This window comes from Dryobates pubescens, chromosome 7 (genome assembly GCF_014839835.1).
Source record: "Dryobates pubescens isolate bDryPub1 chromosome 7, bDryPub1.pri, whole genome shotgun sequence".
Lineage (NCBI taxonomy): Eukaryota > Metazoa > Chordata > Aves > Piciformes > Picidae > Dryobates > Dryobates pubescens.
In genome coordinates, this window is record NC_071618.1 from 27060018 (window position 1) to 27080928 (window position 20911).

The window sequence follows — 20911 nt, forward strand, 5'->3', positions numbered from 1 at the left end:
ATGAAAATAAAGTTTTCTGCAGATTTGTCTTGTTGTGTATTTTTTGGCTTGTTTGTTTTGTGATGGGTTTTGTTTGTTTTCCATCCTTTTTTTTTCCCCCCTTTTCCCCTGTTGCTGGGTTTTGTTTGTTTGTTTGTTTGTTTTTTCTATTAGCTTCTGATTCTCAAGTGTTCTGATCCACTCCTACATCTGAACAGCTCCACATAAAAGAGGGCAAAACCCTGAAAACCTCCAGCCCCAAAATGTAACTATATGAAGAAAGAAGAATTTAGCAATGACAGTTCTGGGCCCCTCAGTTTAGGAAGGATGCTGACTTGCTGGAACGAGTCCAAAGAAGAGCAAGAAAGTTGGTGAGGGGTTTGGAACACAAGCCCTACGAGGAGAGGCTGAGGGAGCTGGGGTTGCTTAACCTGGAGGAGACTCAGGGGTGACCTTATTACTCTCTACAACTACCTGAAGGGAGGTTGTAGACAGACGGATGTTGGTCTCTTCTCCCTGGCAGCCAGTACCAGAACAAGAGGACACAGTCTCAGGCTGTGCCAGGGGAGGTTCAGGCTGGATATTAGGAAAAAGTTCTATACAGAGAGAGTGATTGCCCATTGGAATGTGCTGCCCGGGGAGGTGGTGGAGTCGCCATCACTGGAGGTTTTCAGGAGAAGACTTGATGGGGTGCTTGGTGCTGTGGGTTAGTTGTTTAGGTGGTGTTGGATTGGTTGATGGGTTGGACGCAATGATCTTGAAGGTCTCTTCCAACCTGGTTTATTCTATGTATGTATGTATGACAGTACTTCAAGGAGTCAGAGCAGCTTGCAAGAGTTTAATGGCTATTATAGTTTATCTGAACTATTGGGGTTTTTTCAAATTCTTCACAAAAAGAACTGATTTAGAATGAGACAGTTTACATTTAGGTAATATATTGGATGTCTTTCAAAACAATTTACTCTCAGCTTGCCTAAGAAAATTCCAAAATATGACTGATAAAGCACTACTGGAAGTCCTCATAGTCCACAAACCTCTCTCTGGAGGGAGCAATTTGTAAGATTAGAACCTGGGGGGGGGGGGCAGAAATTTAAGAGCTTTGCTGACTAGACAGTTCACAAACTATGTTGTGTTTTATGATTTTATAAGCTGCTGCTATCAAACCAGACAAGACTGTTACTCTTCCTAGAGTCTGCAATACAATAACTGTTATTTTAAAACAGTTTAAAAGAGTGAAACTGAGAAATTTGTTGAAAGTAGGAATTTGCTATGGCTTTGACTCAAAGTAGTTGAACTTCAGCTCTTAAAAAAAACCAACCCTATCTTTTAGGAATCCTAGTATAAATACTATGAAGTCATTAATAAGACTTAGAACTCCAAATTTAATATGCATTTATCAGTAGAGTGATGACCAGAAAAACAATTTTTTTTTTTAATAAAGTTTTGGGTTTTTTACCATTTTTGCCACAGTTCTTCATTTCTACTGATCTTACTGTTGCACTTTTCTTTTTTTTTCTGGGCTAATATCACAGAATTTCAGGGGATAGAAGGGACCTTGTCATGGTAGGGCCAAACAGCCCCAGCACCAACCCAGAGAGACACTAAGGTCTAGTTTAGACATGGTCCCCCTCTTCCCCTCCTTCCTGCAGAAAGCCAGGGTAACACAGGAAAAAGAACAAAAGGGACAGGACCATGCGTGTCTGGTAAACAAACCTGTATGTATGGTAAGGGCATGTGTTCTGGCCACAGCCTGGCAGAACCCCGTCCCATTGGGTAGTTATGTGCTGGTTTCATGCTCTATCGGTCCAATCCATCTCAGGCAAGATTTATATACAGGCTGATTTCTAGTTGCCTGTGCCTTACTTTTGCCTTGCTCAAGCCTTGCTTAGCATTGCTCAGCCTTGCTGAAGCCTTGCATGCTTAAACCTGCTTGGACCTTGTCTGGCTTGAAACTGCCTAGAGTTGCACAGCCACAAGTTGCCTGGTCCAGAGCCTGGGATAAAGCCATGAGCTTACACGCTGCAAGCTATGAGAGAAGCCACAAGCTTAGGAGTCGGAGCCAAGCCTGCTTTCCTTTGTGACCAGGATTTTGCCGTGCCTCAGTTTCCCCAGGACAAAGCAAGTGCCCACTGCAATAATGTCATTAACAGCCTGCCATCTGCTGAGGACAGACTAGTCATCAAAGACCATATGGCATTCCTGACGGCAACCAGCTGAGCCTGGCATGAGCACCCCAAAGCCTCTAATACACAGCAGCAGCACTCCCTACCTGGGTACAACCAGCTGTGAGTAATTAATTCACTGCCTCTTTGGCATAACAGTTCTTGTTGAGTCTCTCCCCCACTGCAGTCAAGAGCCATTTCGCTCCTGGGGTATCCTCTATCTGTTATATTCCTCCTGGTTTGCATAAAATAGTTAAACTGTTGTAGTTGCCCAAATACTGTACATTCCCATTGCAAATATATTCTAACTGTACATCAAACCTTTTGGTATGTTTTGGCATTTTTCATATTAATAAAGGTTATTAATATTTTTATTAATATTGTCATATTGTTTATAATAAAGGAAATATTATATATTCCTTTGACAAACCTCAAAAGATCATCTAGACCAATCCCCCTGCCAGAGCAGGATCACCTACAGCAGATTACACAGGAATGCATCCAGGTGAGTTTTGACTATCTCCAGAGAGAGAGAGACTCCAAAACCTCCCTGGGGAGCCTGTTGCAGTGCTCTGTCACCTTCACAGTGAAAATTTTTTTCCTCAAACATACATAGAACTTCCTATGCCTCAACTTCCACCCATCGTCATTGGGCACCACCAAGAAGAGCCTGGTTCCATCCTCTCGGGACTCATCCTTTACGTATTCATAAACATTGATGAGGTCACCTCTCAAGTCTCCTTTTCTCTAAGCTAAAGAGCCCCAGCTCTATCCTATTGTTAAAACAGTAAGAATATATTAAAAATACCCCTTGCTTGAATGTTATGAGACCAGAAAATACTTTTTGAGTTCTCAAAATTGAATCCACAACCTAGAATGCAATTCAAGGCAACTAATATTTTAATATTACTAGGGCATTATTGTCCTCATTTTAAATTGCATTAATTGAACCTTTTAATCCTTTATTTCCTGTACTAGTGGGTCCCTTAGGGAGATTAACCAAGACAAAAAGAAACTTTCTCCCCACTGAAAATATACTTTTGTATTTGAAAGACTGAAATTTTGACAGACAGTATATAGGGATTCTGAAAAACCAAAGTTAACACTGGATTATTTCTAATTAACAAAGTTGCAATTGCTAAAAAATTCCATGCATTGCTTTAATAAGAACAAATTAAGATGCTTCACGTGAAGTTGTTTTCAACTGAATATTAATTCAAAACAGAATAACATGTCAATATTAACATGAAACTAATGTTAAATAAACATCTCCAAATAAAAGATACAAGTTCACACATTTCACTTAATTTAAAATGTGGGAGACAAATCATAGCTTGAGACACTTATTCAAACAAGACACACAGCTAGAAACTGAGGAAGAGAGAATTAGACAAACTTCACAAGATTGAAAGATCACAGGAGTGTACTTCTGTGCTCAAAGTTGCAGGTCAGATATCTGAAGTGGTAAAGCAAAACTTCTGAACTAGAATTTAATGTTATTTCCATATAAACCAGGAAGCACATTTTTTGTGGTTTGTGATGCAGAAAAAATCATAAATTAATCATAAGCAAGCTAAAAGCTTCATGGAATAGATTAAAAAACAACAACAACATTTAGGCAGCTATCTGCCTCAATCCAAAATTAATTTCTATATATAACTGTCTAGAGACATTGAATCTAAAAGCTAAAGGAAATGTCCATAAAGTTTGTCAGGCATCAAGGGAGCTCTGCTTTTGCACATACCTAGAAGTGCAGAAGTTTATTAGTGCTGAGTAGCTCCATGCTAAAAACCTGATGGGGATCTGTCTGCTCATCTTGCTTGGGGGGACCCAATCCAGCAAGCATCTCAAGTCCGCATCTAATGAGAGACCTGACAGGACAGCAGTATCTGGGGTTGCATGACCATTTCTTCCTAAGAAGTATTTATTACTGATTAACTTTGTAGTGGTTACAAAAATTAATCTCTCTCAAAGCTCAAGTTCAGGGCATCCTCTGAGTGAAAAGTTCAAGCCCATGCCACCTTCAAGAAAGCTTCCCTGTCTAGCAGCTGGCCAACTATGCTGGGACTGGGGCTCTCTTTACTTCATTTTGAGGTCGTGTCACTGTGTAGAAAGAAATGCCAGTTGCACTAGGACATTAAAGAACTTTAACTACATACACCAACATCAATGGAAATCTGGGAAACAGGAGATACAATTCTTTAAGGCCCAGTCTTTGTTTCATATGTACAACCGTGGGCTCAAAGGTCCTGCCACATCTACTCTGTGGAGTTGTGCATGAGACTGCACCAACTCCTCCCGATACACTACGTGTCTGTGGCCTCATTGAACAGTTCCTGTACAGTAAGCCCTGCAGTAAAGATGGGATAAGGTTAAAATTATAATAAAAAGTGCAACTTTCCAGCCAAATGGGCAATATGAGAGTTATTTTAGCCTCTAGATTATATTCAGAGAAGATATTTAATATGTAATTAATATCTGTCATTTTTCCCCACTACCTTTTGAAGTAGTTGTTTGGGTTTTTTTGAAGTAATTGCTCCTTAGTGAATTAAACACGATGTTTTAAAGGGTCTGTATGAAGAGTTCAGAGTGTAATATTGTTTTACCTCCTTAGAAGTCATTAAGCTTAGTGTTAGTTTTTTTTGCATGCAAATTAAATGTATGCATCACACTGTCTGGAAAAAAAATCCTCTTCTTCCTCCCTCCTTCACAAGTGTTTTTTAATCTTTTATCGGCATTTCAAGTCTGTTTGGATGGTGGTGGTAAAATCTTGATAGACATTAAGTTCCTTCAAACTTTTATAAGATAAGCATCCAGACAGGGAAGAGGAATTTGACAAAGGAAGCTGCTTCATGAGCTCATCTCCAACCACAGAATTCACACAAATGACTGACATGAATATTTCAACTGCAAGAAAAGCCTTATTCCTAACTAGAAGTTCCTTACATGCAACAAAAGCCTGCACAACATTCTTAGGAAGTAAAGGTTCATGAACTCCACTCCACACTCGCTTTTTCAACATTACAAGTTATCAGCATTAATATGTATTAAAACCAAAATGACAGTTGTTTAACTGATTTGGGCTACATCTGCTAGCTGATCAACTACTAAGTTTAAGTAGTGTTTCTGCAGCTGGTAGAAAACCAAAAATAATCTTTCCAATATTCTCCATGGTAGTTTAATCCATGATTAAGAGTGATCAGTATCTTGAGAGTATTACTTTGCTAGACATAAGGGTAAAGACAGAGCTTGAAGGCAAGAAAAATGGCAAGATCAGTGCACCCATAAAAATATTTCTGAAACTAGTGATCATTCATCTTTCAGTGATCATTCATCTTTCTCTAAAGACATAAATCTAAGTTCTATGGTCTATGTTAGGCACAAGTCAAGCTAGATTATCACAATGGTGACTTCTGTGATCAAAAATTAGTGTAATTATAAAAGAAAGAAAATTCCAAAGGTTAGGGAGCTTTGCAAAACCTAAATGAACTTCATTTTTTCAATTTTTTTTTTTCTGCAAGGCTTTTTTTTTTTCTCCTTAAGTTGACAGCATTGCATGCTCAATTACCACATTTTTGCTTCCTTGAGCAAAGTTGGTTGATGCAACGTAATTCTCTGAGCAGTTTTAGCACACTGTCTAGATTCAGCTGTACTAATAAAATGTTGTCAGTCTTAAGGATTGTAAGTTCCTATAATAATTTTTTCCCCAAAGAATTTAGTGGTTGGATTAAAAGAAAAAAACAAAAACCCCCAACAAAACCCACCACCACCTCCCCCCAAATAAAAAACAAAGCAAAACAACAAAACTGAGAGACAAATGAGCCTCTTTTGCTTGAGGCTGGAGTGAAAACTCAGCCATCACCTGACACAATCAGCCTGCTAAAATGCAAACACATGGCTGAAGCCTGCTTCTTAGGGTCTCTTACACAGTCAGTGCAAGAGTAGCATTGGAAGTGTTATGGATTGAAGAGATGGAAAAAAAATAAAGTAAAAAAGACAAAAGGCAACAAAGCAACAAAACCAGAACAAGACAAACTTATGGCAGTTGGTTGGTAGAGATGTTGGATGCACAACTGTAGAAATGTTTTGTTTTGTTACTTTGACTCGTTACATATCTCTTATTATTCTTGTTATTTAAATTCATGGGCTGCTTTATGGGTGCGAATAGCCTCTATAGCTCTGTTTCATCCTGGGAATCAGAGTTCCTTCATATAGATTTTACAGTGAAGCATATGACCCAGAATAGCAATACAGAGCAATACTGTATTAACACCTTATTAATACCTTATTAGTCATTTTCTCAGCATAAAAATCAGATTGATGCATGTCTCTGAAACACGGACATGTTAAATAGAAGGGCAATGCTATGAGTCAAGCACTAATCAAGTATAATTTCAGAATAATTCACATGGCTCTAGTAAGCTCATTTTTACACTTCTACTGCATAAGCTGTAAAAGATACAAAGCGATCACTAACATTTTTTAGGCAACTTCACTGTCTTTGTAGAAGAGGTTACATGCCTGTTCTGTAATGCTAAGCTAAACACAAAATAATCTTAGAAACAGTTATGTGATTGATTTTATATTCTCGCAGGATGCAAATGTTCTTTACAAGACTATGGATTATTCAGAAGAAACACCGAGGAATATGCACTACTTACAAAAAAATCCAACCATAGGTTCTTGGCAGAAGTGAAAAGGAAGCTCCTTTATGATTTTTTTTCTCTAACAATAAATTGTAATGCCTCAGGGAATCAGAGATCTTTGAAAGTTCAAGTTTTATAGCAGTTGAGAACAGAGCGCATTGACTCTCCTTGGTTCTTGCCAACGTTAACGACTGTTACTGTGATCAAAGTCTAACTTAGCGCATTCCAAGCAAGATTATAATTCTCACAGCACATTGCAGTTTACAGACTACAGTTTGCAGTTATGGTTTGAGTTAAGGAAGAAGTCAAGCTGTGGTAGCTTTTTTAGTGGCTGCCAACTTCAATTCATGTTAAAAATATTCCTGATCATACTTGAGAACAAAAAGTATACCTAAGTAAACACAGTGATGCATGTATTTAACTTTTTAATGAACATCTGTGACTAGTCCTTGTGACTTTTATACTGATAAGAACCAAACATCAGTTTTAATTCTCAAACACTATTTTTTCCACTATCAGTATGTTTTATAAAGATTAATGAGGTGCAAGAATGTTGCTTTCATTTAAAATGGCAGCTCAGATGCAGCACTTCAGTCTGCTCAGTTCTGAGCCTCACTTAAGCCCAACATGTAGCTCTAGTAGCCTAAGCTGTCAGTTGGGATATAGATGTATGAAGTGTACTAAAAAAACTGAAGAAGAAGAATCACAAAACCAAAAGCAGTATAATCTGTGCTCCCTGAAATAGTTGATGTATTTTATATTCCAGTTCTGTTTTAGCCTCTCTTCCAGAATAACTAGATACTAAGCACTGTAGGTTAAGCTTCATTTAGTTGGACTTTCTCAATAGCTTCTAAGAAAAAGAAAAGAAAAGCCAGGAATCTGAGAGCTCCTAAGAATTTAGGCTATGAACAAAATAAAAAGCTTTTATTATTCTCCAACCAATACCTAACACAGGTATTTCGAGGGGCCATTTCGCTTGTATTTATTTGCTTGAATGAAACATTATTGTGAGCTATGCCACAGTAACATTTAAAGAAGCAAACTTCTCAAAACCCTCAAATCACATTCTGCTAAACTGTAATGCATAAACCATGCTGAAACTCCCCCATACAAAAAAAAAAAAATAAAATCACCCTCAAAACCCAAAGTGCTTCCATATGCTGCAAATACCACAAGACATAAAAAATTTACTCTACCATTTTAACTTTGTAAGAAAAAGTGATATGGAAAGCCACGTGTCAGCGGTTGGCCATACCTTGATATCACACAAACAGACTGCGAATTACTTAACACCACAACTATTTGAGTATTTGCTGTTCACAGCAGCAAAAGCTGATAAAAAGTCTACTTTGTTAAACCTTCTCCTCTCTTTCCAGCTGTGTGCTTCTAACACCTCTGTGTCAGCATTAGTTCCTACAAGGCTATAGGATGAGCAGTTTCAAAAAGCTGTTTGGAAAGCTAATGGAAGGCTGAAGATTTTGTAGGTCATCTGACAATGCAGAATTATTTTTCCAGCTACACACAGATGGATGGCTAAAACTGCAGATACTATCACCAGAAGAAAATACTCAAACAAGAATTAAGCATGTCAAAGACTTCAGAAATGCAGAAATTCAGTACAGATGACCTTCTAGATATAGTTTGTTTACTAAAGGCCAATTAATATTGGGGTGTTTTTTTTAAGTACTTCATATGGTAAGAGTTTGCCATTTTCCTTACTGTAGAATTGAGCTATAATGAAGCATAGCTGCAAAGTAGTGGATACGGATGTCAGTAATGAGAAGAAAACAAAAATATCTTGCTATTCACATCTTAAAAAGGTCAATGCAGACTCCATCAAGCTACCATAGCATATCATTGTTGAGTCAAACAATTTCTACAGCAAGTGTGCTTTCACATTCTTCTCCTTTCCTACTCTCTCAGAAGACTATATGGAAACCTCTCATTATTAATGAAAATGGGTAGACAGGATACAAAATAAGTTTCTTTCCCAGTTCCAAATTCAAAAGGGCTATTTGGTTTGCGAAAGCCTCTCAACCTAGAAGTCACAAGTATTTGACATGTTTTCCTGTTTTCAAAACAATTCCCCTCAGACTGTCTGATCCATATAATTATGATTGCTTTGAAAGAAAGCAACCCAGGATAGCAATACTAGAAAAAGCTAGACATAAACACAAGCTTAATTGGTGCTATTAATTGCTATTTTTCCTCCATCAGATTCTGCCATAACTTCGTTAATGACCACTGTAGAATAGACAAGTAATGAGGACACACTCACATCCAAAACCTGTCTTTTCTTATTTTTGAAGGGCGGAGTGGAGTGTTTTTTGTTTTATCTGTGCTTTTTAGTTTGGCTTGTTGGGGTTTTTTCTTTGTTGTTGTTAAAAGAGTATCAGAAATGTTAAAATATGTGGTAGCACAGAGTTTCAGCAGTTCAGGAACTGCAAAAGGAGGTGCAGGAAGGTGCAAAAATTTAAAGGGGGTGTGTGTGTAAAAACTAACAATCCCAAGCCAAAACCAACCAACCAAACCAAACCCAGAAAACCTGAACAACCCCAAAAACCTAAACCAACCCCAAAAACCTAAACCCCAACACATACAGACAAAATTAATATGAAAACTCCAACACTGTTCATTATGAAGCAACAATGTGAGGACCAGCTTAAATGTGTGCAGTTTTGAAACAAGCAGGTTATATTTTCCACATCTTCAGACATCTTAGATATCATAATCAAAAGTGTATGCTCAGCAGAAAACTCATGAAAGAATACAGAGGATCCTGAGTAACCATTAACTACTCTAGTCTCAGCAACAGCTGCCTTTCAGGAACTATCACATAGAAAGGGGAGAGAGCTGGATCCATGAAACTTTGCTGTAAAGACCCTAGATCCCTTTTTTGGCAGCTTTGGATATGAAATACCTGTGACTTGAGAAAGTGTAAGCTTCAGCACCATAAAGTTTAATGGAAAGACTGTTACAAGAGTCTTACATTAATTGTCCTCATTATGGTACTGGAACATGGGACCAGAATCAAACTACCCTTGTAAGCTCTGAAACCAACACCATGCTTCTCCTGTGGAATTACTCCCAGACCTTACTGCTTTCTATTAAAGTAATTTTACTCAGACTTACATTTTTTTTACCCATAGAAGCACCCATCTTTTATATATTTATTTTACTGTAGCAAACAAGTGAGCCATGGAGCCACATAATCTGGTAGTCTTAATGAACTTGAATCAAACTTGCTCCAATACCTGTCCTTAAGGTTATGCTAAAAATTACAATCCTTTTAATTTACAGACCTGAAATGAATTAGAAAAGTGAAAACTGTTTACCCTCTTAAAATTTAGTCTCTTTGAAAGAACTAAAAGCTTTTCTACATTTAATAAAAACTTTGTACATTTTTATACAACAAAGCCTCCCCCCAAATACTCAATTCTAATCCAGTCTATAGATGGCTTGTAAAGGTTTTAAACGCAATAGCAAAAGTTATATAAAATAGCTAGGCACAGTCTTTTTCTTTTCTTTTGAAACTAGGGGGAATAATCACAGCTATCAAACTTGAGAAGTCTGCTAAAGAACCCATCAAGGTACAATGCTCCATAGCTCTTAGCCTCAATCTGTTTTCTTAGCAATTCATCTTAATGCTTCATCTAAAGAGACCACACATTAACGCTAAATCCCAGGAGCAAAATGACCATCATAATTCTTCTCTTCCAGCAATCACTAACTGAAATGCACAATCTAGCAGTCTGCTAGTACTACAGTTATACAAGTAATATCTTGTCAGATAACTTTTTTTCCCCCAAATACAACCTTTCTTAAAAAGCATAAGAAGTTAAAATAATATTAGTACAGACTACTCTAAACCAGAAACAAATCCTAGCCACTGGATAAGATGAATAGATTAAATATATAGGTAATAGAAAGACAGCATTGCTTTACTGTGTTACTCATAGCCTTTTGTTTCTAGATAGAGTTGCTTTATATCAAGGTTTGAAACATACACAGAACTGAAACAAAAGCAGCCAATCAGCCACTGAGATGACTTAGCAAGACTGTCAAGAAGCAATCAAGTAAAGGCTTTACTTAGAAGCATTGACGGCTGAATCCTCAAATATCTGAGAAATTAGAGCTCCAGGGAATAAAGAGGAAATAAAATCAGAAGAGAATTTGTCTGCATTCTTTGCTATTTTTAAACCTTCACGCCTCAAGATTCCAGAAAATGGTACTATTATCTCAAAATACTTATCTATGGTGTGGTGGTGTGTTTGTGCACGGGGGAGGGAAAGAATAGCATCTTGACTGCAGTTACATAGTTTGTTAACCAAATCAACAAGGCCAACTGCCATACCTCCCACTTCTCTAAGCTTCTCTGCTTAATACCCTTGATCTTAAGCAACATTTTCAGAAGAATTTGAGTGGATGGCTGTATGCAGCACCAATCAAAGGGACAAAACTACCCACAGAGCAGGCTATTCTTAGGAAGCACACAAGCCAAGTTAATCATCCCAAAAGAGCAAGCCTGCTCATTTTCTTAATTTTTAATTCTGGAGGAGACCTGGAAAGGACCTTTTTCTTGCAAAGATACAACACTTACTATCATTAAGCAACTCTATGGGCCACTTTATTCAAAGGAATAACTTCTTTGCAAAATGCCCTTGTTGGTAGAGGCTGGGGAAGGAAACAAAATCCCCAGAGTCACTGGAAGACAAACATGTTCCTTTCCAGTGCACTGAAAGGAAGCTTAAGTTGTCAGGGAAGTAGTTGTTACAATTATGGATTTGCAGGAAGAATGGGATTCTCTTCTCCCTTGCTCTAAAAGGTGTTAGACATGATAAGCTTAACCTGCAGAACAAGTCAACATCCTTGTACGACCTGTACATGCTAACTTCAGCATCTTCAAGACTATGCTATTTATCAGTCCCTTCACTACTATATGAAGTGGCACACAACAATTCAAATCTACCATCGGAAGGAAAAAGACTAGGAGATTAACTCATGCTAACCCTCCGTTATACTTCTCAGCATATTTACATTTCAGATTTTGTTTTGCTTAAAAAGAAATGTGCTTTAAGGCAATTCCTCCTGTACAGACGAAAGGGAAGGCCTTGCTGCCAATTTAACTACACTACAGTAGGACAGGATCTTCAGGCAATTAGATGTTCCAGTAAGATACCTTATTTCTTCCCTTTTTGGTTGATATACCAGAACTACTCTGAAAAATGGGCCCCTCAGTTTAGGAAAGATGTTGAGATGCTGGAAGGTGTCCAGAGAAGGGCAACAAAGCTGGTGAGAGGTCTGGAGCACAAGCCCTATGAGGAGAGGCTGAGGGAGCTGGCGTTGCTTAGCCTGGAGAAGAGGAGGCTCAGAGGAGACATTATTGCTCTCTACAACTACCTGAAGGGAGGTTGTAGCTAGGTGGGGGTTGGTCTCGTCTCCCAGGCAACCAGCACCAACCAGAACAAGAGGACACAGTCTCAAGCTGCACCAGGGCAGGTTTAGGCTGGATGTTAGGAAGAAGTTCTTTATGGAGAGAGTGATCGGCCATTGGAGTGTGCTGCCCAGGGAGGTGGTGGAGTCACCATCACTGGAGGTATTTAAGAAGAGACTGGATGGGGCGCTCATTGCCTTGGTTTAGTTGATTAGATGGTGTTGGGTGATAGGTTGGACTTCATGATCTCAAAGGTCTTTTCCAACCCAGTTAATTCTATTCTATATGATCCCTAGAACATGTAGTCAGTGATTATGTTATTTCAACTTTGGAAACAAAAGGACAGGAAAAAGTTACTTTACTAGTGTAAAGAACATTTGCATAGCATTACTTCCAGATATTCAATTATGCAGAATGGAATAATTAAATCTTTGGCAAGGATAGTACCTATTCAGTATTTATGTTTACTTTGGTTTCTAAGAGAATCTTGTAAATGTTTATTATTAAATCTTCATCTTTCCACACAATTTTTAATCTGTTGCATTGTGGTCCCCTTGATCAGGAAATAAATTTGTGGAAGTTTAGGAACTTAGCTGTCCCTTAATAGGAGATTCCATCATCACTTAGATACTTTCTGAATCTTTACAAAGACTCTCAGGACCTATAAAGTCCTTGCATTTTCTTTCCCAATCATCCCATAATTTCTGCCAGAAAAATGCATAGACAAACGCCAAAAATCATGATGGTTTAAGCCTTAACTGGGAGTTAAGAGCTCAGATGGGGGCAAGGCTGAGAATCTCTCCCCCACACCCCCTTCCTCCCTCCCAACAGAGAGGGGGAAAAAAAGGAAGGAGCAAATCCAAACAACAATAATTTGGAGTCAGCTTGGAAGTAGAAAGATAAGGAGTTTTCTTTAAACTATATATATATATATATATAAAACAATAAGGTTTACAAGGGCAAGGAACAAGGATGGATGGGAGGGGACAAAAAAGAATAATACAAAACCTGTCTCTCTCTCTGAAGAGGCATGGAGGCAGCAGGGAGAAGGATCAGGCCCGACCACATAGCACAGGAGCAGGAAAGCAGCTGCAGCAGCTCTCATCTAGGGGAGGCAGGAGCCAAAAGGAGAGCTAATAGCTACAATGCCCTGCTTTTTATACCCTAGCTGGGCAGGGAGCAGGGAGCGGAACAGACTCACTTTCCCAGAGGGAAAACGCCCTGCAGGGAGGGCAAAGCACCCGCAAGCCCTCCACCCTGCTTTGTTTTTTGTTTTCAGAATGGTCGTTAACCCACCACACCACAGTACATCAAAACAACTGAGGAGGGGTTTTTTTCTTTCATAGGAATGTTAGGAAAAGATTCAGTCTTCACCAATTTGTGGGAACAATCTCCATAACCTTTCTCTTACTGGGCTTGCCAAGAATATCTAGAAAAGGAGCCATTTGTAAAGAAAACAGGTAAGAATTTTGAGAGTCCTTCACATAGAAAAGGAAGTAAACCATTAATTCGTTCTGATGTTTCTTCTTTAAATATTCAACTCAGATTAAGAAGAAGGAGTGGTTTTGTTTTTGTATTTGGTTTTTATTTTTCCAGACAACATCACAAAGTACCACCTACATAGAAATAGTTTAAACAATTATCTTAATTTTCAGTGCCAGATGGTGGGGCAAGGGGAACAGAAAGGACTGCTTCACGTTCTCCTGCATTTTTTAAAAGACACTGTGTAAGCTCCAAGAAGAAAGAAAACCTCACCTACTGTACTTCAAAAAAACAGAAAGTGGATGAGCCACTGGAGTCACAGCACAAGCAAAGGAAGGTTCCTCTCTTTGTCAAAGCTATACTAGTAACAATCTAACCAATCTTCTTTCTGTGGAGCAGATACTGAAATCTGAACAGGAGAGATGGAAAACTGCCTTACTATAACTGAAGTAGAAAGATGTTGGTTCCTAAATTTACGTGTAGTTGAAGGTTTTCTGTTGCTTTGGGGGTTACACTATGGTGGTTTGGTTTTGGTTTTGTTGGGGTTTTGTTTTGTTTCTAATCATTCAATCCATTGGAGGATAAAAGCTTATCTGAATTAGCCTTTGTACACAAAGACCACACACACACAATGCAAACCAAGTATAGTAATATTTCTATTCCTGAAGTAAAACTTCTCAGATAGTCATAAAATGTTTCATCCCACTTATGTGATTCTTGCAGATTTTTACAGTCTCATAAAGAAAATGGTAATATCAAAATCTCAACTTTCCCTAGAAGTACTATTATTGCCTCTTTACTCTGAAATGAAGCTTGACAAGATAGTCCACATCACTTAAAAGCTTAAAACCAAACAAATAAAAAAGATCCAAAATGAGCTTCAAGTTTGGTTCTCTCCCAACAACACCACTTGAATTTGTGCCTTGTTTTTTTGCACTCAATACCGCAAACCAAGCAATAATTTCCATTTCGCTGTAAACCTCCAAAAAATTATTGTCTTCACTTCAATGACATTGAACTGAAATTCACTGAACTGAAATTTTAAAATTAATACCTCAGTCTGACCTTCATGGGCACTGGATTCATGAGTGACACGAATAGCCTGCAATTGAAAACATATTTCCATCAGACTTTCAGTTTTTTAATAATTATTATATGTTCTTCAGTTTATCATATGCCACAGGTGTAATTATTTTTGTTCAATGTCTCAAATAAATAGGTAAGAGTTAACAAACAATCTCTACTTTCAAGGATCTCAGAAGAACAATGAAGTCAGTTTCATCACAATCAATTCAAATCAAATATCTAGCAGTTGGTAATGACACCTTTACACGCAGGCAACACTTATGGGAAAGTGGTTTTGTTATGTATCCTTTCTTGAGTACACAAGAGATTTCAGAAGTTCTGATCAGACATCTTGTGTCTTAACATTTCTACAGAAAATGTCATTAAACCTCTCTTTGCTACTACTTCCTTCAGCCACCCTTATTCCTGGGGGCTTCACAATAAGTTTAAATTGAACTCAGACTTGGAAATCATTCAAGAGTTGAATTTTTAGAGAGGCTCATCATTACCATCAGGAGCAAAAGCACCACTCTCCTCTTCTACCACTGGCCAGGTGTTTGTTGCATTCTTTCAAACATCACTAAAGACCTGGCTAAACCCTCTGTCATCTAGCTCATCTGTTTGGAGTGGTGAGAGAATGATTATATTTCAGCCAGATCAGCTCTCTGCATGCCTTAAACTGCTAGACACAAAGAGAGATGACTAGAAAACATACATTAAAGGAGGCAGCAGAAGGACCATCTTTCAGCAATAGCCCCAGATCAGATTAAACTGGCCGCGGAAGTGCATCCTGAACCCACCAAAAATATTATGCACACGTTTCTCATGTATTTCAAAGTCATTTTAAACTAAGCAAGTGGATTGATATGAATGTGAAACATCACAAAATCCATTCTGCTACTGAGCTATGGATAGGCAGGAATACTTTAAACTACCAAAGAAGAGTTTTCTTTGCAGCAAGTGTTTGATTACAAGCTCACATGTAAATCAAATAATTTAAGGTCTTCACTTGATCCTAAGTCCTAAGGACAGTACCTGCTCATGCAAGTAATTCTTATGCCATTTCAAATAAAAGCCAAAAAGAAAACCATGATACTAACTTCGTATGTTTCGAGATATTTGGCCCTCTCTTCAGGAGTCATAGATAATGAATCTTCTAGGAACTTTTTCAGTGATGAATTAGTTTCTTTAAAAATAAAAACAAAAAGAGATATCATTACAGTCATGCTTTAATTTCATTCAAGTTTACAGAATGCTTATATGCAACCAAGATTTAGAAATATAATTATATCTTGTCTCCAAAATAGTTACTCCTTAAGCCTTGCGTGTTTGTTGAGCTTTGGGGTCTGCAGCGCATGGAGCAGCTGTTTGTTGGGCAGTGCCCAGGCTGGGCCAGGTGGTGAGGGCAGAATGTTCCAAGTGCTGGCGGCAGCAGTGCACAAAATGGCAGAGGGCTGGGCAACTCCCTTGCTGGGCAACTCCCGTGCTGATACCTAGGGTCTGCTTGGCTGTGGCGTAAAGCTGAAGCCAAAGAGCACAAGCTCTATGAGGACAGGCTGAGGGAGCTGGGGTTGCTTAGCCTGGAGAAGAGGAGGCTCAGGGGAGACCTTATTGCTCTCTATAACCACCTGAAGGGTGGTTGTAGACAGGCAGAGGTTGGTCTCTTCTCCCAGGCAACCAGCACCAACCAGAACAAGAGGACACAGTCTCAAACTGTGCCAGGGGAGGTTTAGACTGGATGTTGGGAAGAAATTCTTCATAGAGAGAGTGATTGGCCATTGGAATGGGCTGCCCAGGGAGGTGGTGGAGTCACCATCACTGGAGGTGTTTAGGAAGAGACTTGATGGGGTGCTTGGTGCCATGGTTTAGTTGATTAGATGGTGTTGGATGATGGGTTGGATGTGATGATCTTGAAGGTCTCGTCTAACCTGGTCTGGTCTATTCTATTCAAAAGGAGTTGCTACGCCCAGTGCTTTCAGTACTTTAGTTCATGGATTAGTATGAAATACTGTTTTTGTAATCCTATGTAAAAGATGCTCTTTGAATAGACATAATGCTATCTGAATGGTTCAGAGAAAATAGAACAAAATGTACCCTTCCCTGAATGCCTCCCCACAGTTGAGGAATAAAGGGTTAAGTAAATAAAAAAGCCCCAACCAAAACAAAAAAGAAACTTACCGAAATTCATTTTATCTCTGTTGTTTGCAATAGCATGAATTAATCCAATTGTTCCACAAGCATTGTTAATGGTCTGCTTCATGAAATACACTGATGATTTGACATCTTGACCCTTAGCTTTTATTCTTTCTTCCTCTTCTGTTCTGAAAGTCTCATACTAAAAGGAATGTTAGAGACATTTCACATATAGTACTTACTCAAAGTACCAGCTCTATATTGTTTCATAAATTCATGACTTTTTAGCCAAAACCCAGTCACATTTGAAACATAATTCTGAAATGTGTCTTATCTAACACTTTCCAAAGTGTTCAAAATATTTCCTTAATCTGAGCACCTGTCACCATCTCTCAAATACAACAGAAACATTTTAAGGACAGAGGCCTAAAAGCACTGATAAGCAAACCCTATTACTTCAGGCATTTACTTAGGTTAAAGCAGTCTTACCACTGCCATTTTTGAATTTTATTTTCTGGGTTTTCTTCTTTGGCTGGAGTTTGTTGTTCTCTGATTTATTTTTTTGGGTGGGGGGAGGTGTTAATTGTTTTTTTAAAAAAATTTCACCTCAAACAGAAACATGAAAATGTTCCACACAGTGCTGGTTTTTCTTCCTCCTTGGCCTCTTTTACTAAGTACTTTCGTAGAAAAAAAATAAAAATACTGAAGTAGATGTCTTTTTTACTGCAAGTATGACAAAATTTGAATGCAGAATGTTGTCAGAAAACTCCTCCTGAAAATCCATGAGAAATTTCTTTCAGACTTTATGTAATGGGTTGGGGCAGGTCCTCTCCCCACCACAGGCAGAAATAACGACTCAGGCAAACGGATTGCAAAAGTGATGAAAGTTTAAATAGAAAGCAGTGAATGTTACAGAAAACCCAAAGCGCAGTGACAAAGAAAGATCCCATCCCCACCTGAGGGTGCATCCAAAACCCCCAGGGCTCCTTCTTCCCCCTCCCTCTGCTGGGCTAGTCTCAGCTGGCCAGGCCTGAGACTGCCCATCCCCCTGTGGCCTTGGGCCCAATCAGGCCCATGGCCGGGAGATCTCTCCCCCAGTTACCAAGTCTCGGAGAGGGAAGGAAAGAGGAAGTGCCAGACCCCACCGCAAAATTTATAGTGGTGCAAGGGATTATGGTAGAAATACCTAATTTCCTGAGTCCACCCACTGGGATGGACTTCTGGACACAGGAAACACCCCTGTAGCAGAGGGCACTCAGCCCAAACTACGACACTTTATGTACCATCAGGGACAGAGACAAGAAATTTTTCCAGCACTGTGATTCTCCACTTGCAGCCTGTCTGAATGTTCTGAACAGTCCAATTAACAGCACAAGCATTAACAAAGCATTTAGATTTTTGTATTACTTATCTACTAGTTAACATAAATAGCCTTAGCTGAGAACACAAAGAACAAAACAAAGAAAAAAAAAATCCAAAAAGCACAAGCAAAGGTTGAATACATAGAATACATAGAATACATAGAATAAACCAGGTTGGAAGAGACCTTCAAGATCATCGCGTCCAACCCATCAACCAATCCAACTCCGCCCAAGCAACTAACCCACAGCACCAAGTACCCCGTCAAGTCTTCTCCTAAAAACCTCCAGTGATGGTGACTCCACCACCTCCCCAGGCAGCCCATTCCAATGTGCAATCACTCTTTCTGTATAGAACTTTTTTCTAACATCCAGCCTGTATCTCCCCTGGCGCAGCCTGAGACTGTGTCCTCTTGTTCTGGTACTGCTTGCCTGGGAGAAGAGACCAACATCCGTCTGTCTACAACCTCCCTTCAGGTAGTTGTAGAGAGTAATAAGGTCACCCCTCAGTCTCCTCTTCTCCAGGCTAAGCAACCCCAGCTCCCTCAGCCTCTCCTCATAGGGCTTATGTTCCAAACCCCTCACCAACTTTGTTGCTCTTCTCTGGACTCGTTCCAGCAAGTCAACATCCTTCCTAAACTGAGGGGCCCAGAACTGGACACAGTACTCGAGGTGCGGCCTAACCAGTGCAGTGTACAGGGGCAGAATGACCTCCCTGCTCCTGCTGGCCACACTGTTCCTGATGCAGGCCAGGATGCCATTGGCCCTCTTAGCTGCCTGGGCACACTGCAGGCTCATGTTCAGTCTACCGTCGACCAGCACCCCCAGGTCCCTCTCAGCCTGACTGCTCTCCAGCCACTCTGACCCCAGCCTGTAGCTCTGCATGGGATTGCTGTGGCCAATGTGCAGAACCCGGCACTTGGATGTGTTAAATCTCATGCCGTTGGACTCTGCCCATCTGCCCAGCCTGTCGAGGTCCCTCTGCAGAGCCTCTCTACCCTCCAGCAGATCAACTCCTGCCCCCAGCTTGGTGTCGTCAGCAAATTTACTGATGATGGACTCGATGCCCTCGTCCAGATCATCAATAAAGATGTTAAAGAGCAAGGGGCCCAGTACTGATCCCTGGGGCACACCACTGGTGACTGGCTGCCAGCTGGATAAATTGAGATTAGAGGAAGTAAACAATATCGTTGCCATTCACTCCACACTAACCAAAATAAACTCTATGGCAAAATACATAAATGTCAAGTATACTAAAACCACAATTTTGAGCAAGGGTTAGACTGGATCACCTCAAGAGGTCCCTCCTAAACAGAGCTACTGCATGAGATTTATTCATTGGACCACGATTAAAATGCCCAGTGCTCACAGTATTTGCTGTCTAGAACTAGAATGCAGACTAAAAGTCCTTGACCTTTAAACTGGACAATAGCCCTGAGAAAATCTGTATACTAAGAAGGGCATCTTGCCCAAAAAGCAAGTTAAAGCAAATCGATATATAGCAAGCAAGAGAGAAACAGACGTCTACACAGAAGAACAAAGATACAGTAGGGAAGTATTTACAAAGGCAGCAGAAATAGGAGGCACTTTCATATCTCTAGAAACAGTCAAGAAACACAAATAAATAAATTAAATATAAACAGAACCATAGAACCATACAATCATTTTGTTTGGAAAAGACCTTTAAGACCATTGAGCTCAACAATTACCTAACTCTACCAAAACTGGTGCTAAATCACGTTCTGCAACACCACACCTATGCGTCTTACCACCACCAGGACTGGTGATTTGGCCACCTCCTTGGGAAGCCTATCCCAGTGTTTGATAACCCTTGAAAAAAGTATCTTCTAATATCGATTTTAAACCTCCCCTGGTGCAAATTCAGGCCATTTCATCTTCTCCTATCACTGTTACTAGGGAGAAGAGACCAACACACACCTCTGCAGGACATATTGAAGGGGAGACTGAGGAGGGGAAAAGTACTTCAGAAATACAAAATAACGGTCAAGAGTCTTGTGGAGTTCACACTGAGTAACAAAAGCTTCAGAACACTGGACATCACGAGAAAGATTGAGGCTTTACAGAGTCAGGATAAACAGGTGATAGAAACACTTGTTTCCCTACTGTTTCTAAAGGATTCACATGCTGGAGAAAACCTCAGGTCTTTGGCTGGTGGTCAAATTTGCTTGATCAATTTAACAGAGCATATGTTGTTTCTCTGGTTCTCTTTGTCATATAGTTCTTCAGGATGAAATCAGATACAGCTTCTGGAAAAAGAGGAAGGTTGTTCTTTCACATGCTCCCAGAGCTTGATCCAAGAAATTAATTTTTCACAGGCAGGGAGGCAAAAGAAAAGTGACAGAAAGGAGCTCAGACCTGTAGCTCAAGCATCCAGACAGAAACCAGAGCATACAGAAAACACCACCTCAAAGGCGACAGAAAGGAAATTTCCTGAAGACAGGTGATGACAGTTGAGAGTTTGCTTAAACTCAAAAGTATTAAGATGACTGAAATCAAGTCTGAAAAAGATTGCCTGCACAGCTGTTTTGCAGAAACTGAGAATGCAAAGGTTTACAGGACTAAATTGGTATGAGGACTGAACTATTCATCCTTCTCTCTATTTAAACAGGTTTGACTATAGTAAAGTTTTAA

General features: G+C 39.5%; 1 protein-coding gene across 1 annotated transcript in view; it reads right to left on the reverse strand.

Moving 5' to 3' along the window:
• The window catches only part of UCHL3 (ubiquitin C-terminal hydrolase L3), a 48181-nt gene that overhangs the window by 18232 nt on the left and 9038 nt on the right, over window positions 1-20911 (reverse strand). Inside the window, exons 4-6 of the mRNA XM_054163128.1 lie at window positions 16947-17103; window positions 15869-15954; window positions 14758-14805 (exon numbers count right to left, since the gene is read on the reverse strand). Coding sequence (XP_054019103.1) covers window positions 14758-14805; window positions 15869-15954; window positions 16947-17103 — 291 coding nt within the window. The remainder of the gene's footprint in view (window positions 1-14757; window positions 14806-15868; window positions 15955-16946; window positions 17104-20911) is intronic.